This window comes from Magallana gigas, chromosome 4 (assembly GCF_963853765.1).
Source record: "Magallana gigas chromosome 4, xbMagGiga1.1, whole genome shotgun sequence".
Taxonomy (NCBI): domain Eukaryota; kingdom Metazoa; phylum Mollusca; class Bivalvia; order Ostreida; family Ostreidae; genus Magallana; species Magallana gigas.
The window spans coordinates 56,425,096-56,449,418 of record NC_088856.1 but is presented as its reverse complement, the minus strand read 5'-3'; the positions used below and the strand labels follow the sequence as shown (position 1 = coordinate 56,449,418).

General features: G+C 32.3%; 1 protein-coding gene and 2 long non-coding RNA genes across 7 annotated transcripts in view; 1 reads left to right on the top strand and 2 right to left on the bottom strand.

Annotated features, from left to right (window-relative positions):
• Positions 1-5,685, top strand: part of LOC105346830 (uncharacterized) — a 49,745-nt gene extending 44,060 nt beyond the window's left edge. For all 5 annotated transcript variants that reach the window (XM_066083174.1, XM_066083171.1, XM_066083173.1 and 2 more), the window contains one exon: positions 1,741-5,685. In XM_066083174.1, coding sequence (XP_065939246.1) covers positions 1,741-2,439 — 699 coding nt within the window. In that variant the 3' untranslated portion in view covers positions 2,440-5,685. The remainder of the gene's footprint in view (positions 1-1,740) is intronic.
• Positions 5,686-6,065: 380 nt separating this feature from the next.
• LOC105346827 (uncharacterized) lies at positions 6,066-10,613 on the bottom strand. The gene is made up of 5 exons (XR_010713473.1): positions 10,436-10,613; positions 8,063-8,142; positions 6,821-6,926; positions 6,527-6,630; positions 6,066-6,339 (listed from the first exon to the last, which is right to left on the bottom strand). It is a non-coding gene; the product is annotated as an uncharacterized lncRNA (long non-coding RNA).
• Positions 10,614-13,300: 2,687 nt separating this feature from the next.
• LOC136274990 (uncharacterized) lies at positions 13,301-15,527 on the bottom strand. The gene is made up of 4 exons (XR_010713472.1): positions 15,438-15,527; positions 14,726-14,838; positions 13,972-14,119; positions 13,301-13,348 (listed from the first exon to the last, which is right to left on the bottom strand). It is a non-coding gene; the product is annotated as an uncharacterized lncRNA (long non-coding RNA).
• Between the last annotated feature and the right edge of the window lie 8,796 nt (positions 15,528-24,323).

Genomic DNA, 24,323 nt, shown 5'->3' with positions numbered 1-24,323 from the left:
GAGATAACGTAGATAATATAACACCTACTAAAAATCTGAAGCAGCCAAAATTAATCTGAAACACTACACTAACCAAATGAAATCATTTTAATATCTTTTTAATACATTAAAATGTATAGAAATAGCAATAACTTCCTGCACCTGCTAAAGAAGTAGTACGGTTTGGATAATTTAATTATTCCGGTTTGGATGCTAAAATATAAATTGTGCAAATGGTACGGTTTGCATAATTTAAAGATATAGCATTTTTGATGTTTTAGACATAAATGGAGCAGTTTGCATTTCATCGGTGTGCAACCGAAGATACATCTTTTTAAAAAATAGTTGACCATTCAATTATACAGCATGCAAACGATCAAAAGAACTTTATATGCAAACGGTGAATTTTTCTTTCCTGTCCGACAGTTTCATAAACGTGATGAAACCAAAATACTTCCAGTTGTTCGAAGGGGACTAAAACTTGACGACTAAGTTCATTTCTGTAGACAAGCATGTTTTATTTTCTTCTGATAAAATGGTATATTTAGTATATAATTGTTAATATTGGTCGAAGTGTGGTCAAATCCAATAAAGCCCGAAGTTAAATTATCACCTCACAGTATCCAAAGAATGATTCCATATTACTTATATTAATTTAATTCACAGCAATTGTACGATTTAATATTTGATACAAATAAGCGAACCCCACTTGCACCTCAATTATACGTCATTTGAATTAATTGGACTGAATATAGTGTACAAAATTGATACGTTTGTGTTATCACATGAAAAAAAACCCTGAAAATATATATATAGTTTAATCAATTTTTTTTTACTAACATCTCAAAAGAACACTTTCTTTAATTTCAAATTATGAAGAAAATATGTGTTTAAACTTGACGAACACATTAAAACTATATAAAACAATGTAAAGAACGTTTTTCACTTTTAACTTAAAAAGCAATACATCATATAAACACCTAAACAGACAACTGTCTACTACTTTTATGGCAAGCGACTATATGATGTGTATTTTTAGTTATTCTGAAATAATATTTATAATTGTGTATGTTTATTTTTTAAACAATGTGACTTCATATGTCTATCACATGACGATCTCCATAATATTGAAAGCATGATTTGCAGTGAGGGCATGTATATCGCACAGCAGCGATGCTATATCCCCTTCGCGAGGGGATAACTAAAAGAAATGTTTGCACTCACATTGTAGTACTGTAAGGTCGTTTGCTGGTACCCCATTATATTTTTTTAATGTTTCACGGAAGAAAACTCAGACTACTTCCCGGAATTATGAAATCGAGAGCATTCTGAATAATATATGTGCGTGCTAATAAATAAATGTGCCGAGTCTGACACTCTCCTCTGTACTTTTTAGGGATAACTCATATTAACCACATCCAAACCGTACCAGATGCGTATCCAAACCGTTCCTATTTTGAAAAACAATGTCATCTAAACCTGTTCCGTTGTTCAAAATTAATCGACATTAACTGCTTATTTACATAATTTTAACATAAACTTCGTAGAACTTTGAAGATTTAATATGCTTTTAAATAAATTTGACGATATTTTTAATGTAAAAGTAAACAATGAAAGCATTAAATAACACAAATCAAGAAACAAGTGAAGCTGCCATTTTCACTTTATCGAAACGCGTCACTACCGGCGCGGATACACGACAGTGGTTATAATCAACAAGTTTTCGGTGTGAATTAATTGTTTGTTTTATGATATTTTAAGCCAATTTATAGAGATTGCGAGGCACATTGCCGCTTAACAAGTCCAAAAAAAGTAGTCCACAAAGCTCAAACTCTAAACAAAGAGCAACTAGGAGAAACTTCACCTGATCATTATTTCGGCATCGAAGAAGACAAAACGACGGTACATATCTCAAATTGCCATTCCGAATCTGATGCTCGGATGTCATCTTCAAGCTGTGAAGATCAGAGTTCAGCAACTCAGATAACATTCATTGAGCAAACGGACACTTATTTTGTATTAGAGAATAACAAAGATCGTGCCGACAACCATGATGCTCACGATCATACCCGTGATAGTATTGAAAACCAAAACAACAGCAGTACTGGTGCAACTACTTCCAACATTCGTGGTTCGCAAAATAAGTATGCCAAGGATTGTTCTTACAGCGATGGATTGTTGAATGCAACCAGCAATAAGATGGATAAAAGGAACAACAATGTTAGAGATGATCCAGACATAACAGATGCTAAAATTGCGATCGGCAAATTTAATGATAACCCTCTTGAAGATGATGTCATGAATGACGCAAACAACGCTGACAGTGGTCATATTAAAAGCAGCTGTACGGATGATGACGTTTATACAGAAACAAATAGTGTGTGTAATGAATACAACACACTTATTTTGTCTGAAATAGTGTCTCAGGATAAAGATGATACGTCAGCAATATACATGTAGTAATAGATAAATCCAGAGAGTGTTATTTGACAACTGAGAAATGAATTATATTTCTTTTAATATCGGAATGATTGAGATATCTAGTCAACGCATTTATCATAAGATCTCCATTAAACTTTTTGATATGAATTATTTAAGAAAAAATATTGTTTATATAATAAGGTTCAGAATATAAGTAATTCGTGCGTCTTGATACAACGATCGTTCATAAGGAAATATATAATGATGTCTCAAAATTACTTTGGTCAGATAATCTTCTTAAATGAATGGTAGTAATCACGTAGGATTGTTTCACTGATTTCGTAAAATCTGAGACATATATGTATGAATAATGTTTTTAAGCAAGGAACACACGGCGGGTGTGACCGGTCAGCAGACGATGCTCACTCCTCCAAAGCACCTGATCCTACCTCTATTTTTTTGGAGGTCCGTGTTGCCCCAATTTGAATTTGTGTTTCGTTTTATAGTTAGACCAAAATTAATCACCTAATTGTCAACGGAATTTCCGTTTTTCCTGATTATGCCAAAGAACACACAGCGGGTGTGACGTGTCCGCAGATGATGCTTACACATGATCGTGCCTCTACGTTTTTAGAAGTCCGAGTTTGCTCTGCTCTGTTTTGTATTTTTCCTTTAGACTTTTGGTTTTTAACACTGTTTGTTACCACCACATAAATGTTAATTTTTTAAGTACCGATGTAGGTTCCAAATAAAATTACAATCTGAAATTCACCATTTAATTTTTTAACGTTTTTAAGCACAGTCTTTTGAGCCATTTAAGGTTTTTATGGTATCAAAGATGTTATGACAAGCAATTTCTTTTCGAAATTCCTGTTTGTATTGAAATGTTAGTATGAAGAATAACAAATTGTCGACCATCTCAAAAATCCATAAAGCAAAATAAAAATTCAAAGCAGAGCAACACGGACCTATAAAAAAAATAGACGATTACGTTTACTCAGGGTTTGCGATTTTAAAAATAATATTTCTCAAAAGTGTAATACCTCAAGTCCAAAATTGATTTAATAACACAAAATAACAATGATATAAACATATATTGATATTTATACCCATGTTTTGTTTACTTGAGGACGATATGCTTTAACAAAGGTAGATTTTTATGGAAACAGGATATTCGGACAAATTTTTGTCATTTTCTTTTTTAAACTTTCTTGAGCAATATAATCGGAAAAGTTGAGATTATAACTCCAAAATTTGCCCCCTGACCTTATATAATATTAATATCAACAAAATACAGACAATTAAAATAGTTTTAAGCGATAAATATTTTGGAGCTACTGTTAGTCATTTTAAACGTGGTCCTTTAGGGAATAAAAAGGCCTACAATTGTGTGCAAGGAAGTTTACATAAGGACGGTCTGTGTAGTAGTTTAAACTATTACTGAGAAATGGGAATGGCCAGGGTTTGCTTATTTCGTATTTTTCAATTTCTTTGCATTGTATTTTTTTGCTTGAACATTTTGCCAAAAAGTTTCATGTTTATTTTTAATTGTGATTTACCTGTTGGTTTATGTGATTTATATGTATGTAATATATCTAATCTTTGTTTATTTGGAAATCTGATGTGCACTTTAAGTTTGCATGAAATCTTTTATAAAATGTTCAAGTTGTTTGATTTAGTTTCTGTGGCAATCAGAGTAAGCTGTTAAAATGTTGTTTTACATTTTGTACTCCGAAACCTCATTTTGTCCACGCATCTCCTCCAAAACTAATCGCGATAGAAGCTTCAAATTTTCAGGGTTTGTAGATGAATGTCTGTAGATGTAACCCCATGCTTTCAAATAAGAAAAATTGCTTAAGGCATTGAAGCCTGAACCTGAAAATTAGCACTTACTATTTTCACGAAATTTTCGCACATTTTCTGTAATATCTTTTCACGTATAAATATTATGTTTAAACATGTAAAGCAAAAGTTGTTTCGCATTTCACGGGCGTTTAGTTGATATCAAGAAAAAGGACATGGCTCCTAAAATTAGGGGCCAAGATGGCTCTAAAGTCTTCTTACAATAACTCTTTTGCTAAACAATAATTTGTTATCAATTGCAGAAGCAAAAAAATGTCCATTGTACAGCTGTTATCTATACAGTACCATATCTAAGTCATATATTACGTAATAAGGAGTTTCAAGGGCTAAAAGTTAAAAACTTTGGTCATTAATATCTGAAAAAGGAGAAACATTTTGAAAAGCAATAAAAATCAAAAGTTGCTCAAAAAAATGTTCTGTACAATATGCTTCTTAAATATTTCTGTTGATGATCCCCATTAAGGAGTTGAAGGTTCGGCCCCTAAAACCCATTTGTTCAGATATCTCGATAACAGTTATCGATAACAGTTAACAATTCGTGAACACTTGTGAACAAAATATGGTTATATTTGCAAGACCTTTAATTTGATTTCAAGACAAAGGGACTGGTTCCTCAAATGAGAGGTTAAGGGGGCACTAAAGTCTTCTTACAAGTACTCCTTACTGAAAAATGATTTGTTTTTAATTATAGAGGCAAAAATGTACAGCTGTTTAACTATACAGTACTATACCTAAGGTATATATTTGCGATACATTATATTTGATATAAAAAAAAGGGCTGACCCCTCAAATTAGGGACCATAATAACAATTTCTTCAGCGATTATTTGATAATAAATGATTAAACAAAAAACAAAGAACTTTGTAATCTGAAACTTACGCTGAAATCTTTTTAAAAATCGAACGATGCACTACAGAGATAATGGGGTTTTAAAATTGATTTCTCCGGAAATTTTGATTCCGCATTCTTGGTAAAGAAAATAGTGTTATGTTCAAAGTTCAATTAACTTGTACCTAAAATAATTCGATAGTTGTTAAATCGTTCTTAAACACATTCGGGTTTTTTTTTTGCGTAGTCGTTCTTGAAATCGGCAATATGTTTGTTAATTCGCACTTAAATTATTCGGATTTTGTTAACTTGAACCAAGAATAATGTTCCTTTTTTTCTTTTTGTTTAAGTTTCTTATGTTTATTGGTTAAAGAACTCTGCTTCTAAGAGGAATTTCTAGCAGGTTTACTTTCGACATTAACGGAAGACCCACTCAATGCTTTGCAACGAGCTTTGCTCTAGTTTTCTTTATTATTTCTAGCTTTCGTTAATTTTATCAGATTTTATGTTCCTGTTGATGAGGAAATGCATGATTTTGTTCCTTTACGTTTTTTTGGGTGTGAGATTAAATAAAATCATGCGATTTCAAAACGACCATGTGTTCTAACATTATTGACTGAGTCCAGCTGCAATCCACCTGGTCACAAGACCAATGTATACGTAAAAAAAATTAAAAAAAAAGAAACCCGGAAAGCTCACTGTATTTTGCTGTTGAACGTTAGAATAGTAAAATGACAATTACCAGTGACCCCTGTCATATCAATTTACAAATGTACCAGCTCATGATAGCGGTTAAAATAATCAAAACAAATATCATTTCATCGGCTGATGTTTGTGTTTTTCCTCTCCTTGTGTTTGCATTTCTTTGATAACAAATCAAATGAGTCTGATACTAACGAATGAAATACGCAGTAGAAAACATGATAAAGAAGACCTTCAAAAAGTATATAGTACTGTAACACAAAACAATAGTCAACATTATGCATATTATCAATTTATAATCTAAACGGGTCACAATTTGGTACCGAATATCTAAGCGAGGTTTCTATCAACACAATTTGACAAAGGCACTTGGTATGTACATATGCGTCCATAAGGAGTTAGTCTTCTTGCGCAAAATCCGGTTCTAAAGGCGCAGCTCCAGCTGTCATGCACTACAATACATTGATCTCGTGGTGAAACTCCATTCTGGGGGACTTGGATGTTGACAGGATTAAGATCACTCAATCGTCGATTACCTATGGCGATCTTGTCAAACAAATACAGATGTTGTTATTCATAACATATCAACTAAAAATAGATTTCATTTGTAGACCTGTTGTATTAAGCTAAATAAATCAAAAGGAAAAAAAATGATTTTTTTTCGCGTAAAGTTAATTAAATGTTAAAAAGAGACTAAAATAGATAAAAATTGAAATTTGATATAAATACATACTCTACAAGAGCAATCATAATTTCGCAGTTTGTTGATGTTGTAGGTAGAAAGAAATTCGTGGTGTACCAAACTAATTTTTCTTGGCTCTAGAACATCATTGCTGCCTACAATATGATGATATTAATAAACATGAATGTATAAATTCAAGCAAATAGGTATTTCTAGATTAGCATCCTAATTTCTAATGAACAATGTTTTTTTAATATACAAGCGATATTTTTGCAAGAGAAAAAAAATGTATATATTCTTTCAATGAATAACATGAAACGGGCAAAACTGTAAAGAAATACGTACCGTATAAAATATACCGTTGTCCATTTTGCAACACTGTGGGTCCACAAGAGTTTTGTCTCCCGAAGCCAAACACGAATATGGAAGATCCTGGATATCTAACTGTTCCCTGAAATAAAATCAAGACAGAGACACAATGGTTAACAATCTTATCTTATCATTGCTTGTTGACACATCGTTTTATACATTGTATCTTTCCTGTGGTGAAATATAATTAATTTGAGTAAAACATTTCCAAGTGATAAAGTATTCTCGGCTATTAGTTATATCTGGATATAAAAAAAGTCTCTTGAATGAATATCAACATGCAATTTGTCAAAGCAATATGGGCTGAAATTTTCCTGCTGAAATTTTTGTTGGACAAAAATTAATGTGATTTTCTACTAAAATGAAAAAAAAATATCACGTGCTTTTTTATCATCTGTTAGACTTATTTTTGTGGTAAAAGTCATTTTGAAGCCTCAGTTGAAGAAAAATTGAATTATTGTCGTCCTCTTAAAAAATTGAACTGCTATATATTCCTAAGAAGAGGAATCTTTCTACTGACAAAAAATAATGATTATTTTTCAAATCTTGTTTATCGTAAAAGTTTTAGGTATCGGATCCATAATGGCCTCAGATTCAATGAATCTGGGTGCATAACAGATATGTATGTGCTTAACACTCAGTATACTTAAACATAATGTTCCTATTTAAGTATCAATATGTAAGTGTTGAATGTGTCCTTATTAATTACCTGTTCCTTTTTTGAAGAGTTGTCCCTCTTTGCTTTTATTCTATAAAAATTAATTCTAAAAAAATCTACACGGTATAAAATTTATTTTCAATAGTTTTTGTATTCCAATTGATAAAATACAACTTTCCACCAAAGAATTTTTAATGCTCCTAGTAATTACTTTTTTTATCTTAAAAAATGTGCTTGTCTCCATAGACCTTAATGCGATCTTCATTAATTAATTACTGCTTACTAGTTAATAAAATTTTTGAAATTTCTCTTGGTAAATCTTTTTCTACTCTTAAATGCTTTAAATGAATATCAAAGTATTTTTAAAAATACATGATGAATATTCAAGGTTGGAAAAATTTGGTCCTAATATGGATCGGATACCTTAAGTTACATGCAAACTAAGCATACTAATAAGTTTTATAGCAATATAAAATTAAAATGACACACAGATACAGTTCATATTGCTTTAATTTTAGAAAACAACGATTATCTAACAGATAAAATTTTGATGGCTGTACCCTGAGGTTTGACTGTACTGTCACAAGAAAAGCTCGTTCAGATCTCAGGTCAATTGTCCGCTGTACCACGCCAACGAATACTGTAAACGAAAGGTCAAAAATATACAAGTGTATTTAGATGAATAAATAAATGTACTGAAAAGGAAGGAGAGCAGAGTATACTCGATATACAGATAGACAAATGGAAGAATATATGCATCACAAGAAATACAATAAAAAGAAAGTTACCGATATAAACATATATAGAAATACAAATAAATAAATGAAATTAGCCTCCTCAATAAAATATTATTGTGAGGAAAGATCGCTGAGAATTCTTGTATACAAAGATAAGATAATGAAAGGATATAGGCACTACAAAAGATACCAAAAAAGAAATGTACTTGAATATACTTATATAGAGAGATAAATAAACGAACGGAACGAACCACCCCAGCAAATAATTTAAATGGAATTAAAAGTTACCTTGAAATATTGATATAGAAAGGGAAGAAAATGCTGGAAATATCAGTATATAAAGAAGCCAAAAGAGCCAAGCAAAATACAAACAACCACATAATACATACAATATACATGTAGTTTATTAAAATTAGTGATCTAAAGCTTCTTTTGTCATGTTATTTTTTGTAATGCTCAAAAATTGGTAAAATATGAATCAGTGATGAAGAAAATACGAAAATAATTTTCAAAAAATAAGCTGAAACTTGATGTTTAAATATTTACTGAGATAAGTAATGGTAAAATTATTCATGTTTCACTGATTTCTGTTCTCTAAATGTTTTATCAATTGTTTAGAACATCTATGTAAAGGGTTTACATTTTTGGGTGGACTTTTCAATAAACAAAGAAAACTAACACAAAATGAATGTTGACCGAGTTACAGTACTACAGTACTAGAAATACAACATGATTTTGTTCTTAAAAAAGAATGCGTCTGTGAGTGCATATGACCTTTGGTAATAAAGGTATATAATTTTTCATTCTTAAAAATGACTGCACCCGTTAGTAAACGTAATCTAAGATAATTTTAAAAGTCTTAACATAATCCAATAACTATACGTTCTTTGCCTCGATAAGCAAAATATTATTAAATATATATTCTAGTATACAGGGCTGCGTTTTACAAAAGAACTTACGACGCGGGGGTGTTAAGGAAGCATATGGAATCTGAGTTGCATGTAATTCCGTGAAATCACAAATCTTAATTATTATGTACATATTCAAATATCTAAGCAAAGAAACGTAGATCAAAAACAAATAAAAAATACTGAAGACAATTTTTTTCCAGAAATAAGTTTGTGTTACGTAGATTTACACATCGATGACGTCATTACTAAAAGTTGAATGTCGTGTGAATTTGATCGGAAAGCATTGTAAACATATTCAAAATATAACTAATCTAAGAACTCTAATAAAGTATTGTGGTGTGATTTATTGAGAATTGAACATAAGAATACTGGGGAAGATGTTAGTTTTATCAATTATTCGCTAAAAGGTATGTAAATTTGCTTTTATTTCTCAGCCAGGCTTTCCTCTGTCGTTGTTTACGACGTAAAAACCCGACCAGAACAACACTACCCCGTATATATTGAACTTGAAATTTTATACGTATCGTTAGTTTGATCAATGCTTATATTGAAAAGTGCTGCTAGAATCCCATGTTGTGTGTTGATATGATGCAATTTACCGTTTTCCGTGCAAACTATATAAAAGTTTGGAAGGTTTTACTAGAACCGGATAAATAACTTTTTAATAAGGACAGACATAGGATTCTAGCAGCGGTTTTGATTAAACTGAGATGTTTTGCTTTCACTTGGTATGCTTATTTTATTTTGGAAACCGCGGGGTAGTGTTGTTCTATCTCATTTTATGTTAAGGAATATACGTAAGCTATTTATAGTTGTCACGTGATAATGTACCAATGTGGCAGTAATGTACTACCCGATTTTATTGCACTGACATCTATTTTAAAGGATAATACTAAGTTTTTGATCTTATTCAAAATAATTATTTTATTTCACGATTTTGAATATAACAGTCAAAATAAGACGCTAAATTGCCACATGCTTCCTTAACACCCCCGCGGATTTAAGACCAAAATAACGAATGCTAATTTATCATCAACTAATCAATGATTTATTCTTATAGCTTGAAAATATAATTATGGGAATTGAAATATTTGTAAACAAATGGTTTTATGTCAATTTTGTTCTTTAAAGATCATTTTACGAGACTGTTAATATTAACGACTTTGTCGTAAGTTCTTTTGTAAAATGCAGCCCAATATATAGCAGTACATCGCCTTAGGGTCCAATGTTGTACTTGTATTTAACATATTATGCATATTATGAAATTTAAATAACAATCACTTACCATATCTTGAGTCACAGAATGTTTGTTGATCGTGTCTGACACTGGGGTAGCACGCAAGGCTTACAGGTACACAAACACACAGGCACAAAACCAATGTGCTTAGGTACATGGCCCCTTCAATGTTTTAACCTTTTGTTTTATTACTGCATCGACTGCAGATTTAAAATGTTTCAAAATTCTTTTAAGTAGCTTTAATTATGGATTTTCCTTAACTAAGATGAATTAGACGACAAGGTATGAATTGATGAATGGATGTACATGACCAATGGAATTTGTTGTTTTGCGGTTTAATTGACGTAAACATGTTAAACAGACTTATCGAATCGTTCTTATTTGTCGCACATTATCCATCATGCGTTCTAATTTCTTGCAAATCAGTGATATTCTTTTACTTTTAAATTGAGCAGTTAGGTTGATCTTTTTTTGCGTAAAATGCGTCGTATTCAAGAAAATTGGCATTTAAATATCATTTTGAAGTTTATAAATAATCAACCAGTAATTGAAAATAGTCTTATCAATATTTTTTTTTTTAAACCAAAATTCAAAACCTATTGAAGTATAAAGAATCAACTATATTTAATATTCAAATTCATATTTATCAATAAAAGATCAAATGAAACTAAGTTGTAATACTTTTATTTTAAAATATTGCCCCAGTATATAAACAAAAGATTTTTCTGATACAGATAAAATACAACAAAATGTAATATATAAATACAATGTCAAAAGATATTTTTCTATACTGATACTGGTAAAATGCTGATCATTACTTCTATATTGTCCAAAATATGCTACAATACGAAATAAAACAATAAACACACTCGCATACTTTACAGATCCTAACTTACTACTCAACGGATCTAACTAACAATGAACAGATTTTTCACACCGCACAAAGATTTATACTTGAGAGTAAACGATTCAGCAGCCATAATATCAAGAATAATGTTGTACAATAATAATACCTATTCTTCATTTGCCAGCTTATCTTATTTATATCTATGACAATATTGGGTAGAAATCGGCAAAAATCCTATGGTACTTTTATGTTGTGTTAGCTCATATATTGAGTCAAAATTAAAAAAGAAATAAAATCAATGTTCGTACTGTAAACTACACAGAACTGGTGTAAGAAACAATTTCCTTATGTATGGATGTGTATGAACATTAACACTCGGTTCTCTATACTAGATACTGTTATGATGGTCAACCGACGATTATATTGTAATATTCTTTTCATGTGATATTTGTTGGCTTTTTTCATTAACCCCTAAAAAATGATTCAAAATTTGATTTTTGACGTATTTTTCTTTTTTCGTTCCCTGTATTTACATCTCAGTTTACACCTCTCCATCCTGCAGTGTATGCAAGAGAGGGATTAAGATAATCCATATGGTTTGTTTCCAGGTCTTACAATTTTAATTACCATGTTAATGTATTTGAATTTGTAGTAAATAATATTGTTTAAAGTAAAAGATATTTCCTTAAAAAGAATTTAATTTCGATGCATATTTAAAGTTGAATTAAGCGTCCAAGTACGCCCATTTCCTCTAAAAATACTTTTTTATCAGAGATAAAACGTTTGAATGTAAGCTCTATACATTTAACTTTATATATGGTAGGGTTTACTTTTACAACATACAATAACTATCTTCAGCTCTATTTATAATACGGTAAAGTTGTACAACATGCAGTGTCCATAGACATTAAGCTTCAGTCCGCATGAAAAAATTCTTTAAATACACAAATTTGTACAACGTTTCCCTCTAAATGCGGGAATGGAGAAATATTCACGTCACAAAGTTGAAAAGAAGAAATATAAACAATATCGTAGCCCCCCCCCCCACCCCAAAAAACCAACAAACCCACACAAAGCAGCCAAAAGTACAATTTTTGTCATTAACAAAGACCAATATTTCACAGACGCCATAAAAATCTCACATGTACAATGTAGAATAAAGGAAAGTTGGTCTGATGCCCCGCTTTTAAACGGACGTTGTGTTATATTAACTTGTGTGAACTAACCAACTATTTTTAATGATATTCGTCAGTACAACAGTGCGTAACATGCTTTAAGTAAGTTAGGTCGACTTGTATGTATTTCATTTTCCGCCTTTGATATTAATACATTTTCAACGCTATTTCTTATCGCTAGAATTTCATTAACTAGTAAGGTTTTCGCAATGAAATAAAGCACTTCATATATTAATGAGGTGTGTCCAATCTATTTTATTACATGATACTTATATTGCGTATTGCACTAAGACTTATCAATTCCATTTATATTTGAAGCAGATGATTGAAAACTAGAAGGTAGTGGTATTGGGTTTATGATATCGTCAATAGTAGGTCAATATAACAATATCAAAAGATCAAACTTAATATGATGCACTGGATTACCTCTCTTATTGGGGTCAAGGTCTTTGATCATTAAGAACAGGCAAACACGGTACGAGAGTTTTTGGTCGAAGAGTTACAAAATGAGGTCACGCAGACTTTTATAATGTTGTTACACACCTTTTTTTTCAGTGCGACACAGATCCAACACTACTCATCAGGTGATCATTATATTAGTGGGATTTCAAAAGTTTACAACATGCAAAAAACATCCCGCAAAACTAGGCAACCGTAAGAATATCTTAGATGCTCAAAACATTTTGACCAAACTGCTTAAATACAATAAGTTTACACAAAACACAAGCCGTCAACTAGACACGAATGTACATTCATAGCATCATAAAAATATATTGTGGAGAATTATACCAATAGAAGATAAAACCCGCAGAGTATATGACAATACGACCCATTTCAAGTCTAGTGCCCAATAAAATGTTCCTGTATTTTTAATGGAAAACAAAACCTCAATAAATGTTTTGTAATTGTTTATTTTGTTCTTAGCCAATGAGTCCGATCCTGAAAACAAATAGACAAATAATTGGTAAATAATATTTAATACATATGACATCAAAAAAAGTTTGCAATGTAGTATTTGGTTTGGTTAAGAAAAGATCGGTTTATTTTCAATAGAAATGAAGATGTATTCATTCTTTACTCTAATCCAAATTATTATTTCAAGGTTATGTATAGATACATGTAGAATGGATACATGTAATCATATATATATATATATATATATATATATATATATATATATATATATATATATATATATATATATATATATATATATAATGTTAAAAATAATATTATAAATAAGATTAAACAATTGGTAATCGATTTTGATATATTCTTTTTTTTACTGTTTTGTGTGCCTGAATTTTGATTATATTGCACTGTGGTTTCTTTATTTCTCGAAGATATAACTTCTTATGGACATTCTTAAAAATACTGTTTGAAGGATACATGAATTGGTTGTCATGGGTGTATTGATACAAGGTTCAATGACTAAAAGCACTAAAATAAATATCTAATTTCAATTCGTCGATTTACCCATCAACGGTAGCCACAGACATTGGCATTCAATAAATGTCGACGAAACCACAGTATGATAAATGATAAATTTCATCAGTACATACAAAGCACATGCTGCAGCGCAGATTGGAGCTGACATCCCCATGGTTTCCAGAGCGGTGGCGGAAGCGCACACAATGCTACAGGATCCAGCAGAGAGAGCAGTTCCGTGGCTGGCGAACCAGTGCTTGATAGAATCAACAGCCTGGTGGACTGATATATAAATAATGTAAATATTTTATAATTCCATTTATACCAAGTTTAATTATCCATACATAAAAGTTGTTATCTGTTCTGTTCGTGCTTTACTTTGCTTCGATAACAAGCTAATTTGGACAAAATAGTTGATTTATGGACATTTTGTTTATTTAAAATTGAAACTCTGTTGATAAAACAATTTTTTCACTCGGAGTACCAGTGGTTGGTAACACCAACGGAAAATTAGCATGACTGCGATACAATCTGCATTTGAGTTTCTTTTCTCAACGATATTGTGTTGCATAACACAATAATTATATCATTCTCTCTGGTTTATGTTGCTTTAATTAAAGAGGAGAAACTAAACGTAATGTACTAGGGTTTTACTGTTAATTCAAAAGGTACTCGGTATTTGAACCTATTGACCGATTGTAACAATTTATAAAATATGTTAGCCAAACTGTAACTTTAGTATATGGTAATTCTGATTTTTGAACATATACAACTAGCTGTTATGATTCCATTTCAGTTTACAGTGTTTATCAGAGCACACTTACTTGTTGTTTTTGGTCATGTTTTAAATACTAGAAAATGATCTACAGTTATAATCTGTTTAATGACCTGATAGCCTTTCTTCAGGAGTCATTCTTTTGTACGCCTTAAGCGCGGCTTCCTCGGCCGGTCCGGCGAACAAGAAGGGGAGACACACGAGGAGGATGAAGGCGGCTTTCATTCTGAAGAAAGGAAGTAAGTAAAATATGCAATACTATTACTTAAATCAATTCACAAAATTTTCTTAATATGTTTTTTTCCCTCAGATTGTTGCCTATGTATAAAGAAAGTATTATTTGCGGTATCGTGCATTTTCTCTCCCCCCCCCCCAAAAAAAAAAAAAAATTAAAGTTCTATGACCAGATTAAAAATAAAGTGGAAGATAGTAAGATGTTTGACCATAACAAATAGAGTCCTTTATATAATATTTGTGGAGATTTGAAAGCATTTCTGAATATTGTACCTTAGTTGTCGTTTTCAGAATAAAAATTATATCTGATATCATTACATATCAAGTTGTTAAAAGAAGACAATCAAACCAATTGAAGAAAAAATGCATTCCTTGATATATAGTTTTGAATATAAATAAAATTATATTTATAATTCGTTGAACAATGTAAAAAAAAGGTGTTTATGAAAAATGTAAAATGAAACATATTATGAACATTCATTAATTTAAAACTTGATTCTTATACACATTTTTATTCAAAACTTTTTACTGAAACTTAAAACTGGGTTTTGATTTAATTGTTCAATTATTGCATTGACGTATTAATCTTACCTGATTGCAGATCCACAAACGAACTGTAAATGCAAAGAGATTAAAGTCTTATATATGAAGCAATTGTCTTATCTGAGTAGTTATCCTTGAACTATGTCTAGAGCTGCCCACTATACAATATTACCGTTTTAATTAATTCGGTCATTTGTTATCTAACCTGATCTATGTTATATGTCATATAATTGTGGTTTATATGTACTAGATAGTTGTACACATGCAGTCTTCGTTAATAAAATGCCTAATGCGGGGGATACCAATTTTGCCAAATAAATGTTCTATGCAGTACTATCCAGTGTAGATTTACTTAAAAAACGGAGGTTTGTTTTGTCTTAATCATCGATATATTTACGCAGATTTATTTTTAACATGAACTACATGTACATGTATGAAAAGAATTCAGAGAAAAGAAATATGTTGACAATTTTAGTTCTTTACTTTTGACTAGACAACTTGTTATCTCCTGATATTTACATCATCCAGTGTCTTTGTCTGTGATAACACTAAGTATCGATTTTGTACTATATAACTCATAATACAAATGACGCCAAATTAAGGCGCCGGCGGGGTTTGCTTATTTATAATTAAAGATTTAATTGTACGATGGCTTAAAATAATATAAATATAAGTAATAAGGAATCATTCTTTGAATATTATGAGATAGATTTGATCACGCCCGACCGAAATTATCACCTCATAATACTCAAAGAAGGATTCCTTATTCCTTATTTAAAGCACTAAAAAAAGAGGTGCAGATGCATATGATTGTACCGACTGATGTGGACACTGAGGCCAATGGTACGAGCCCCGTCTGAAGGTGTCACGTTGCCATTTTAACATACGGAAAATCGCTTTCATTGTTTGTTACCTCAATCATCCAAGGGTTAAAGCAGCTGCCTGGATTTTAAGGAGAGCTTGATACCCACACAAACAAAAAAATGAAAAAAAAAAAACTTATAAGATATAGAATTTAATGCGTTTATAAAAATCGATTTGATGAAACATAACCACAGACGTTAATCTTGAGGGTTCTTTGCCAAAAAAAGCATACATATATAATTATGAGATAGTTGATGAAGTACTTTATTTAGATTATCGGTTTTTTGGGTATTTTCAACATTATGTAAAGTAGACATAAAATATCTATATAACATAAAAAAAATCTGTGATCTCAACCCGTTCTTTTAGAATTGTGTGCATTGATAAATCGTATTAACTTTACCAAACATACGTGTTACATTTGTTTACTACATCGTGAACTGTGGAAGGTAATTATAATTCCATATCATGTAATATTGCTGACAATAACTTGAATTGGGAGCAGACCGCTTATCGCAAAGTCAACGAGTTAAAGTCAAATTCTTGGTATATATCTCTTAGGAGGAATGGATGAAGAATTTTAGATTGTAATTTGATATATATAATTTGATACATGATAAATTGATCTTTATAAACTGAAGAACTCTGCATAAATAAAATGCAAATTTTTATATCTAAAATCGAAGAAATGTTGATCATTTCTTTTTAAAGGTGGATGTGTGGCTATTTTTCACATTTGAAAAAAAGTTAATTTCCTTGAACTGGCTTGTTTCTACACGAAACTGACCAAATATTTTTAGCAAAAAAAAAATAAAAAATTAAAAAAAGCAGTAAAAGTATTGTCATTTTGTTTGTATGCAAATTACGTATACTAGAATAGAATACCCCCAATATTTTATAATATCAAGGCTTAAGACATCATTGATAGCTGCTTATTTATTAACGTAACGTAAATTTTTTTACCTTGTCATCGGTCATTTGCAAAACTATTTTGTGCAAAACCCCTTGGATTGTACAAACAGATACTCTGATGTTGACGTTTAAAAGATGCTTGAGTTTCTGATAGACAACATCTATGTGGTTTTTGTCGGAATTCCCACGAGTACCAATTGCACCCTATTGTTAGCAGACATGTTTTTGTAATCATATGAACAAGAATTTTTTCAAGAACTTTTACGTGCAAAAAGTACATCAATTACTGTGACCATCAGGTCAACTTTCAGATATATCGGCGACGTATTATCAATTAACAATTGATACTTTCATCCTTCTGTCGATTCGATATATCCCAGTGATCTTAAAAAAAAATACAACGAAGTCTGTATCATCTGTTTCATATTTGGATATATTACAACAAAACTTTTTGATAAATGTGATGACTTCAATTGTTTTAGTCAACCTACCTTACTTATGTAGCAATATACTTTCATCACCTGCTATGGTGTCTTTGTCTCCCAGTTAATTTGATACAAGAGGGAATACTCTTCGTATGGACAGTTTCTTGCAGGACAAGTGACTGACAGACAAGTTGATAAAACAGGCCTACCAACATTTTCGAGTGTAGTCATTTTCGTTAATTCTATGGTCGATGCAATGACCTTGTCGGCGAACTTAAACCTACACTGGGTCGCACGCTGATGGACGCATGCTTATATAAATAATCACCTAATTTAATTGTTTACAGGCTTTTCCGAATTTGTTTTATTACGACAAAGAGCACACGGTGGTGTGACCGGTCAGCAGAGGGTGCCCCTTTCTCCATAACACCCAACTTTACCTCAATCTCTGCTCCTGTTTTATGTCTTTCCTGTTGATTTGTGATTTTGTACACTGTGTGTTTTAGTCACATTTCAAGACTTGTTGATGAACATTCAGTAGACCAGCGTTTGCTCTATATAAATAATGTGAAGCTTTTTTATGGGAGGAAATGAGAAAGTTTTATTCTTTTCTTTTGCAAGATAAGCAGTGAACGAGAATAAGGTGTCCTTCATTTCGCACAACTACATGAAAAGATGATGCAAAGATAGCATTAGAAGAATAAATAAATTGTTGTACTTTAACACAATTATGTCCATAAATAGTTTATGCATGTTGATCACTTTATTTGTATGTTTTTGTTTACCACGTCTATTGTTTCCACTACTTTGTATTTTTAGTTAAGGCAAGCACACTGGCAAGTTATGCATATTAACTAGTCTGCACATGCGTTGTCATTGTTCATTTTGTAAACATCCATGATTGTCCACTGCTTGGGAAAGAAGATGTCTACAAAAATTGCGACCACGTCCGTCCAATGGTACGATATTCTGCGATTTCAACAATTCACTCACGGGACCCGATATATGTTATCATAGTTCAAAGTGTCCAGATCAATCTGCAGACAAGACTTTACATCACTTGTTATAATTAGTTTGGACACCGGTAACAGCTTTGTTTTTTTTTTGGTCTTAACAATTTACCAAACAAATTCTAGAATATGAAGATTTCTGGTTATTTTCAAGCTATCTCAGCTTATTTTGAATGAATATAATACAGCTCCAATGCTATGGCAGCAGGAGCAATGATACATGTGTGATATAATAAGCAGTTTTGCAATGTTTACATATAAAACAGAGCCTCAGGCTATGCTTAGCAACTAAATGGTGTACAGTGCTGCTATCCTGAAAGTTGACAAGGATAGGATAGGATAGGATGCAGGATGCACGATACATGATAGAAATATAAAAGTTAAGTTCTATCCTATCCTATCCTATCCTACATCCTGTAGCCAATCAGATTCGAGTATAAATTTCAGAGTCATTTTGCGAAACTTGGCTTAACAATGTATTTTCAATGTCAATTGAATACGTTGTACAAGTTCAACCATTTAAGAATAATTATTAGATCAAGAACGCGGTGCATAACATTGATGCGCGCTAAAATGTCGGTGCTACATCTTTGTCAATTCGTACGCAAGTACGGAGTTACTGCGATAATTCGATGCAACATTTGACAACGTCTGAAATAGATTTATGTATTTACTTCATTTTAAGTCTGCAAAGTAATAAAAGCTTGAATTTATAAACGACCAAGTCGGCATTTTAAAAGATAAACATGTATACAAGAAACAGACAATGCTTCACGTTTCATATAATTTCTTCGATGCCCAATAACGGACGCATATTTCTGTCCGATACTAACCTGAATATATCGAATTGATAAATGTTAGCTAGCTATGTATACTTTAAAAATAACTCCGAGTGGTTTAACTATTAACGATATAAACTTCCTAAAGGAATTATTTATTTCCAGATCGTGTTTAAATTTATCGCCGAACGAATCGCTCGAATAATAACGCTCAGTTATATGTGATAAGAAAATAATTTGATAAAAATATGTGACTAAACAGTTCCTCAATAAGTGCATCGAAGTTATTTATCTGTTTTTTTATGCATAAATATAATAAAATCAAAAATCGAATCGCTTACCTGTTTGTTTACGTTATTGTGTCCATCCCGCGTACTATTTAATTTTACCGTAGCACAGGTAAGTAAGTTATCCCGCTCGAAGAATATTCAGTTTTAAGATTTAATAATTCATTTTGAGTACTACATTAATTGATAAAATCATTTAATTCTTAAATTTCGTTTCATTTAACTTGCATTCCTATATTTTGAAGGTATGGGATAGGATAGGATAGGATAGAGCTTATTTTCAGGATAGGATGCAGGATACAGGATATAGGATAGGATAGGGTATTTTACGATAGCAGCACTGTATATGTTGCAATGTTTATATATAAAATGATTTAGCTTGATGCTAGTATGCAATCGATTACTTTCGCCAAAGTCTTTAGATACATGGCATGTTATGATGCTGCTTAGCACAAATGTACAACTCTAGTGCTATGGCATATATATAAGCTATAAAATTACTAAATGTATGGCAGAATTCTTTATGCTATAAGCAATGTGTTCTAACATTTATAACAAGCTTAACACTAATTGTCTTAGAGCATAATATATATACCTGGGGTATACGGTATGACAAGCTGCTCTACCACAGTTTTACTTTACACCAAATGAGTTAAAGGATAGCATGAAAACTGTTTAGCTATGCAAATTCATGTATATTATCACTTTAGTTTAAATATTAGCATCTTCATTTCCTTTATATTTTACTCTATTAGATTTAGATGCCATCCACATCAAAGCGCTTGAGGCGGAACAAGACAGCCTCGCATCCTCCCACAGAAACCCAACCTCAAAGCGGTCTTATGTCTCATGAGGACAGAGAGATGATAAGGACGTGCATGGCCTCTATCATTCCAACCAAGGAAGACGCTATATGGAGGAATATCACCATGGTGAAGGCAAATCTTCATCATCAATCCCCATGCAGACTGCAACTTCACAATAACAACCAGCTGAAACTCAACAGGCCTCTTTGCAAGCCACAGTAACACCTGACCATTCCCTACTGCAAGGGATAACTTCTCAAGGTATCCAGTTGATTAACCAAAATACTGAAGGGGATTCACGCCCGGCAACAGGTTTATCATTGGGTGTAGATTCCAAAATTAGGGCAAAAATCCACGCCAATGAGTTCATCAAATTTGCTGTCCTGTTGCCAAATGATTTTGATCATGATGAGACAGACAAGTATAAATCGGTTGATAAAAATGGCGAGCTCATTTCTGTTAAGGCTAACGAGAGGGGCCCTATCAAACCTAAAACTAAATGGGTAGAGGCGTTCCACATATTTGTCGCAATCATGCAGAAAAGTTTCCCCACGAAATTAGAAACTGAATGACGTATGCACACACTGTGCAAAAAATTGCCGACTCGTGTGCGGACTCTGCTGCTTTAATGTATGATGAAAAGTTTATTGCGATGGCGCGAAAAAAAACCCCTTCATTATAAGCTTGAGAGAAGAATAATATTGAGCTATACCAAGAAGCTTTAGTTTCTGGACTCTATTTTAAACTCAAGTACAAGAAACAGCCCTTTCGTGCCCAATCCAAGTCACATAACTACTGCTATTCCTTCAACAATGTTGGCTCGTGCACAAAAAATAACTGCCCCCATCAACATGTTTGCCAGTACTGTGCGGGAAAGCATCCGCGTCGACAGTGTCCCAATAGACCAAAACAAACCTTTGCAAAACAAAATGCTTGAAAACCAGCCGGCACCTCTAACCAACAAGGCTCCACTATGTGATAGGGATATAAGTATCACCACACCAATTCAAGTCGACAAATTGGCCAGTTATCTTGACGGCTATGATCCATTTTTAGCTCAATTTTTAATTAATGTGTTTACCTTTGGTTTTAGAATCTCATAGCAAGAGCAACGCGCTTTTAGAGTTTCTAGAAATCTCTCTTCTTTGAACAATAATGATGGAATCCTTCAAAGTAAACGTATTACTGGGTTACGAGCACACCGTATAGCCGGACCTTACCCAAATCCACCATTTCCTAATATACAAGTTTCACCTCTTGGATTGGTACCCAAAAAAGCTGTCGGTGAATTTCGTTTGATACATCATTTATCTTATCCCGAGGGTACGTCTATAAATCACAACATACCTAAACTACTTTGTGTACAGTACAAAATCAATCAGTGGAAACGGCTATTGATATAATTAGACAATTGGGAAGGGGTGCGTTGTTAGCAAAGACAGATCTTGAGAATGCTTATAAACAGATCCCTATTTATCCAGATTATTTCGAACTACTTGGATTCATGGTAGACAATATGTATTACTACGACAAAACATTGCCTTTTAGACTCAGCTATTCATGTAATATTTTTTAAAAATTCAGCTCAACTCTTCAATGGATCCTTGAAACAAAATTCTCTGTTATACATTGTGTGCACTCTGCAGACTCTGACTCTAGCTTACGCTAAATAACTGAGCAACATATGTCTAAATGTTTCATAAGGCTATGCCTGATTCAGGACACGAGTCACGTATGTGCAATATGAACGCATAATGTTTCACGATGTCATCCAGAGTAATAAGGACAATTAAACATAGACTCGCTGTTTCATACATTTACTTTGAAATATAACTGTTAGGAACCATCTGTAGTTTACCAACGGGTTCGGGATTACAAAAATAACCACATAAATATAATATATGAAATGTTTAAATGTAAAAAAAATTTCAGCTGTTACATGTACCTTACCCAAGTTAGACGTCGATTTTATCCGTCAGACTTTAGAGGTTTATAACAACTCATAACACGTAGTTGTGAGTATCAATGATAAATATTGATAAATATTTACCTTCACAGCACCTATAGACGGGATAAACCGCCATTTTGAGTGCGTACATATGTTGCATACCATTCTCTAGTGACCAAAGAACCACACAACTAAAATGGTAGCTAGTTTCTTGAATGAATAAACATATAACACTTACACGATTTGATATGCCATATATCACTTTATAGGTATTGCCTGTTTGGGAGGGTAAGAGTTGAAATTGATACCCCGAGAAAACCATTGTCAACCGACGCGAAGCGGAGGTTGACAATGGTTTTCGAGGGGTGTTAATTTCAACTCTTACCCTTCCAAACTGGCACTATTCATTTTATTATACTGAACGTCTTAATTTCAAAGAAAACTTTACTGCTTTTATATAGAAATAACGTGAATTTTATTGCGAACCGTACGCGCATACTTTACGCGCATGTAACAATTCGTTGTGTTACCCGTTGCCAAGGGTGTTGCTAACGCTGATGGTACATGTAATGGAACGAATTACTGTGGAATCATTAGATTTCGTAGTGCCTCAATTTTCGTGGAATTCGCGGGTACCTCTTATCCACGAATTAACATCCTCCACGAATTCATGTTTCCTTTTGTAGATATCAGAGAATACACGAAATTACGTCTGTACGAACCTGTAAAATTCTAGCAATCCACGAAAATTGTTGATTCCACAGTATTAACTGCGTCTAAAACAATCAAATTTCAGTATTTAACATGAAAGTATAATAAAACAGTTTATTTTATTTGTTTAAACTTTGTCTAGATTGCTAAAACGGGTTAAATGGAAATCATTTATGTAAACTAGAACACACTAACAAAAATTTAAAGTCTCTAAGAGCACATTTTACATGTAAAAGGGAATTAGTTAGCCATAACTGGAATATTTGGTCTGGCGGCATTTTGTAGTAAATAGTATTGCGATAAACAAAAGTTCATAGCATTAAACTATTTCTTTCATAGCCCAAATGTCAACTTTTCAACATTCAGATTCAAAATTGACCCAAGTACATTCAAAATCAGGTAAGAGTATTGAATGCGCTCTGGATGTATAACTGATACACAAATAAATAACCTTGCTTCTATCTGTATTACCGTTACTTTTGATTGTCTGAAACCACAGTATCATACACTTGACACCAAAAATATGGCAGAGTATATTACTTACATTAGTATACAATAAGACAAATCAAACCCATGAAATTGTTCAAATCGTTTATTTATTTAAGGTTTTGTTCCTCGACATCTATCCAATAAGTCCAATGCTGAAAGGAATATATATATTGATAATATAAAAAGTGAGGATTGTAACTGTTTTGACGAATTTTAATCCTAACGTTAATGGAAAAAGTCACTAGTATATGTAGATGGTCATCATATAAAAGCAAAGAATTTATACTGAAACAACTCTTTTGCAGTTTTTTCCTGTTTCTTTGATTCATCTACTTACAGAGCACAAGCCGCAGCACAGATTGGAGCTGATATCCCCAGGGTCTCTGCAGCGGTGGCTGTTGCACAGAAAATGGTACAGGCACTGGCGCTAAGTTGAGTTCCGTGTGACGCAAACCAGTGTTTTATGACGTCAACAGCCTCGTGGACTGAATATTAGAAATGACTTTACGAAACAAATTGTCTTAATAATGAAATGAATAAACGCGTTGTATTGTTTATCAAGAACATTTATACGCAGTACAGTTAAGGCTGTCAATAAATTCGGTTCAGACAAAAAGTACAGGAAATGTGCTTAATGACGTCACAGTATATTACAGACTTCGAAAGTACTTATTAATTTATTTTTTAGCAAAATTAATTTATA